Source organism: Antrostomus carolinensis, unplaced genomic scaffold, assembly GCF_000700745.2.
Source record: "Antrostomus carolinensis isolate BGI_N321 unplaced genomic scaffold, ASM70074v2 scaffold16594, whole genome shotgun sequence".
Classification (NCBI taxonomy): domain Eukaryota; kingdom Metazoa; phylum Chordata; class Aves; order Caprimulgiformes; family Caprimulgidae; genus Antrostomus; species Antrostomus carolinensis.
The window spans coordinates 30,166-33,589 of NW_010308837.1; the positions used below are offsets into that span (position 1 = coordinate 30,166).

At 60.7% G+C, this 3,424-nt stretch overlaps 1 protein-coding gene across 1 annotated transcript in view; it reads right to left on the bottom strand.

Annotated features, from left to right (window-relative positions):
* Window positions 1-3,285, bottom strand: part of ABCG4 (ATP binding cassette subfamily G member 4) — an 8,852-nt gene extending 5,567 nt beyond the window's left edge. The window contains exons 1-2 of the mRNA XM_010165916.2: window positions 3,155-3,285; window positions 1,835-2,072 (exon numbers count right to left, since the gene is read on the bottom strand). Coding sequence (XP_010164218.1) covers window positions 1,835-2,063 — 229 coding nt within the window. The 5' untranslated portion in view covers window positions 2,064-2,072; window positions 3,155-3,285. The remainder of the gene's footprint in view (window positions 1-1,834; window positions 2,073-3,154) is intronic.
* Window positions 3,286-3,424: the final 139 nt, after the last annotated feature.

The following is a 3,424-nucleotide window of genomic DNA, read 5'->3' on the forward strand; positions in this document are numbered from 1 at the left end:
CTCTGGCTTGATCATCCCCAGGGACAGGGGTTCCAGCACCACAAGCTCCTGGTTCCTCCTCTGCACCCCACAGAGTCAGATGCCCTGCAGCCAGGAGCAGGCCCCGTTGGCAGAGGGGCAGGGAGGGCTGGGAAGAGAGAGCAGGGGGCTGTGCATGATGCCAGCAGAGTGAGCATGCCCGGCAGCCCCCTCGTTGCATCACAGCACCACGCACACGCTCCGGCACCGCGCATGCTGCTCACGTCGGTGCCACTGCAGCTTGCGCAGCGGTTACCAGCGTTCATTGACTGCCAGTAACCTCCTGCTTCAGCAGAACAGGGCAGCCCATCCGGATCCTGGGGGCTGTGGCCAGAAGCACCAGGAGCTCTCTGCCATGCTCCTCCACCTGTGCCTGGTCTAAGGGAGAGGAGAGTCCCCCTCACTGACACCCCAGGATCTCAGCACCCCTTGGTATGTTCCTATCCAGTCCAACTGCTCAAGCCTTTCCCCTTCCCCTCCCAGCAGGGCACTGGCCCACTGGAATGCAGCCAGTCCCCAGAACTCCTGGGTGCTACAGCACACTCTGCCCTGTGGAACCCATGGTTGTGCCATGGCTCCTCCTGGGATGCTTCCTCAGCATCCCAGACAAAGAGGCAGCCCTTATCCTGGGAGATGTTGGGGTTGGTCCCACTGTCCTTCAGTACCTCAGTTTCTCTAGCTGCAGAGCCTGGTTAGGGACATTAGGGACAGGCTCAGAGGCATCATCTGGCACTCCTGGCTGGCAGGGCACCCCGCTGAGCAGCCCTGCACCCTCAGTCTGTTCACCTCAAGCCTCTGCTCATCCCTGCCTGCCTTTAGCTTCTGCAGATCAGCCCCCCCCCTCCATCTCATGGGGCTGCCTGATTGGTATGCCATTAACTGAGAGAGCTAATTAAAGCAGATTACCACCCACCAGCCACCATCTGCCTCCCCTCTCCCCTCCCTAAGCTCTCGGCCAGAGTCACACACAGGAAAGGGGACCACAGCCTCAGCTGCACAGGGAGCTGCTAGACAGGAAATCCCCTGTCTAGCAAACCACACGTATTCTCCTTACCAGGCTCTGAGCTGGGGCACCCCTTCGGATGTCCTGCTGTCGGCACATCACACACAACCACCATACCCCAAACAACAGTCCTGGAAAAACTCATCCATCCCGGTTAACCAGGAAACCCGCCCCATCTCCCCCACGCAGTCCTGGCCAGAGGCTTCCCTGCGATGCAATCTGCTTTCCTCTGGCATTGCACAGCAGAGGTGTGCAGTGACTGCTGCAGGACGTGAGCCTGCCCTCCACCCATGGGTGCCAAGCAAGGACAGCCAGGCACAACCTGGCTGCAAACAGCACCTAGTGCTCAGACAGACTAGGGGGACAGACAGCCCCACCACCCAGACAGCCCACACTACCACAGGGGACAGCAGGGCAATCGCAGGGCCAGCAGCTCCAGCATTGGATGAGGCTTTGAGCAACCTGGTCTAGTGGAAGGTGTCCCTGCTGATGGCAGGGGGGTTGGAACTTGGATGATATTTAAGGTCCCTTCCAACCCAAACCATTCTATGATTCTGTGATTGCCCGCTGTGGCTCCCTGTGTTCAGCCCCACTGCCATGCATGGAGGCAACCTCCTGCTGGCAGGCAAAGAGCTGAGGCACTGCACTTGCAGGAGCTGGGGCCTCCTGGAGCAGGAATTGGCAGAGAAATGATGAATCCAGCACAGAGGGAGATGCTGGGGACCTGGGTGAGATCAAGGCATACACTATGGGAGAGGGAGGGGTGTGATAGCCCTGCAGGTCCCCTCCCCTTCCCCAGCCAGCAGCTCCTACCTCTTTTCCTCCACCAGGAGCCTTCACGCACAGAGTAGGACAGGTCAATGAACTCAATGTTGACGGCCGAGCGCTTCGGGAGGTGGGAAAACCTCTGGGCCTCTGTGATGTGGTTCTCCACCTTCTTCAAGTGGGTGGTGAGAAGAGGGGCATCTGGGGGGCTAGCGTGGCACACCGTGTCCTCCAGGGCAATGGAGACACACGCGGGATCCATACCCTTCTCTGCCATCCTGCTGCTCTGTAGGAAACACACAGGGATCAAATCACAGTGGGCCCCTCTCTCAGGGCCAGACGCTGCAGGGGCTAGGGACCAGCCCACAGCAAGTCCTCTCACACCCTTTCCTGTTGTCTCCAGGCCTCGCTGTCCCCCTCTACCCTGTGATACACTGCCCAGCTGTGGTCTGGCATCTACAACTGGATGGAAGGATGGACTCAGCCAGGGCAGCCAAGCCTGCACCGAGGGGCTCATGGCAAGGAGCAGCTGATCAGCTCCACAGTCAATAATTCATGCACCTCCTGCGGCTGCGTCCAGCTCTGGCAGTGGAGCTGGCAGGCTATTCAGTGCCCATGGCCCCAGTGCTGCTGGGCTCCTGTCCTGCTCCTGTCTGCCATGGTGGGTGCAGGACGTGAGGTGGGAGAGCTGAGGTTTTGCCCTCAACAAGGGACACTCAGCTGCGCCTGGATGTCCCTAAGGGCTCACTAGGGTCTACTCCTGCCCGGCCTGGCCAGGGCTTGGGGGACACAGGTACGAGGTCCCAAGCAAGCAGACTGTCCCAGCCAGTTCCTTGGACAAAGCATGCCGTGCCACACCCAGGCTCCTAGGGCAAAGCAGTCCTGGCTAGATTAGCCCCCCAGCTGGTGCCCAGGGTCCCCACAGGCTTGGTGGGACAGAATAGAATAGGGAGAGGGCCCTGCTAGTGCCAGCCCTTTCTCTACCTCCTTTGTCTCATTTCCCCTTCCTAGCTCTTACCACCAGTACAGCCTCAGGGACCAGGCCAGTACTTAACTAGGGCCACCGCATGATGCACACCTGCCCTCTCCTGCTGGGCAGCATCTTCTGCCTGCAGTCCTCTCCAAAGCCAGCTGCAGCACAGCAATTTCCCCGCACCTCCCCTTGGCTTGAGGACTCCGTGGTGCTGGGGGTGATGCTAAGCCAAGCAAGGTAGGGAGCACGCTAACCCCAGGTCCCACTGCAGCACCCAAGATGGGGCTGGGGATCCTCACAGCACCGGCAAAAGGAGCCTGAGCTGTGCCTGAGCAGGCTGGGCCCAGCACCCATCTCGCCTCCGAGGCTGGGGTCCTAATGCTTGGCTAACCTACATTGAGCTGAGGCGCAGGCTGCAGGCAGCTCCCGGCTGCTGCTGCAATGCACACGCACAATCCATCCCCTGGAAGAAGCCTGCCTTGCCAGGAGCTGCGCCGAGATCTCCCCAGCCCTCTCCCCGTTGCAGACGGATGCCTTTCAGGGCGGAAGAAGGCCAGTCCCGGGGAAGCAGAGGTGGGGAGGACAACTGCGGGATCCCAGCGCCCCGATCCCCCTCTGACAGCCACCAGGTCCGGGACACGCCTCGCACAGCGACCCCGCCGCGG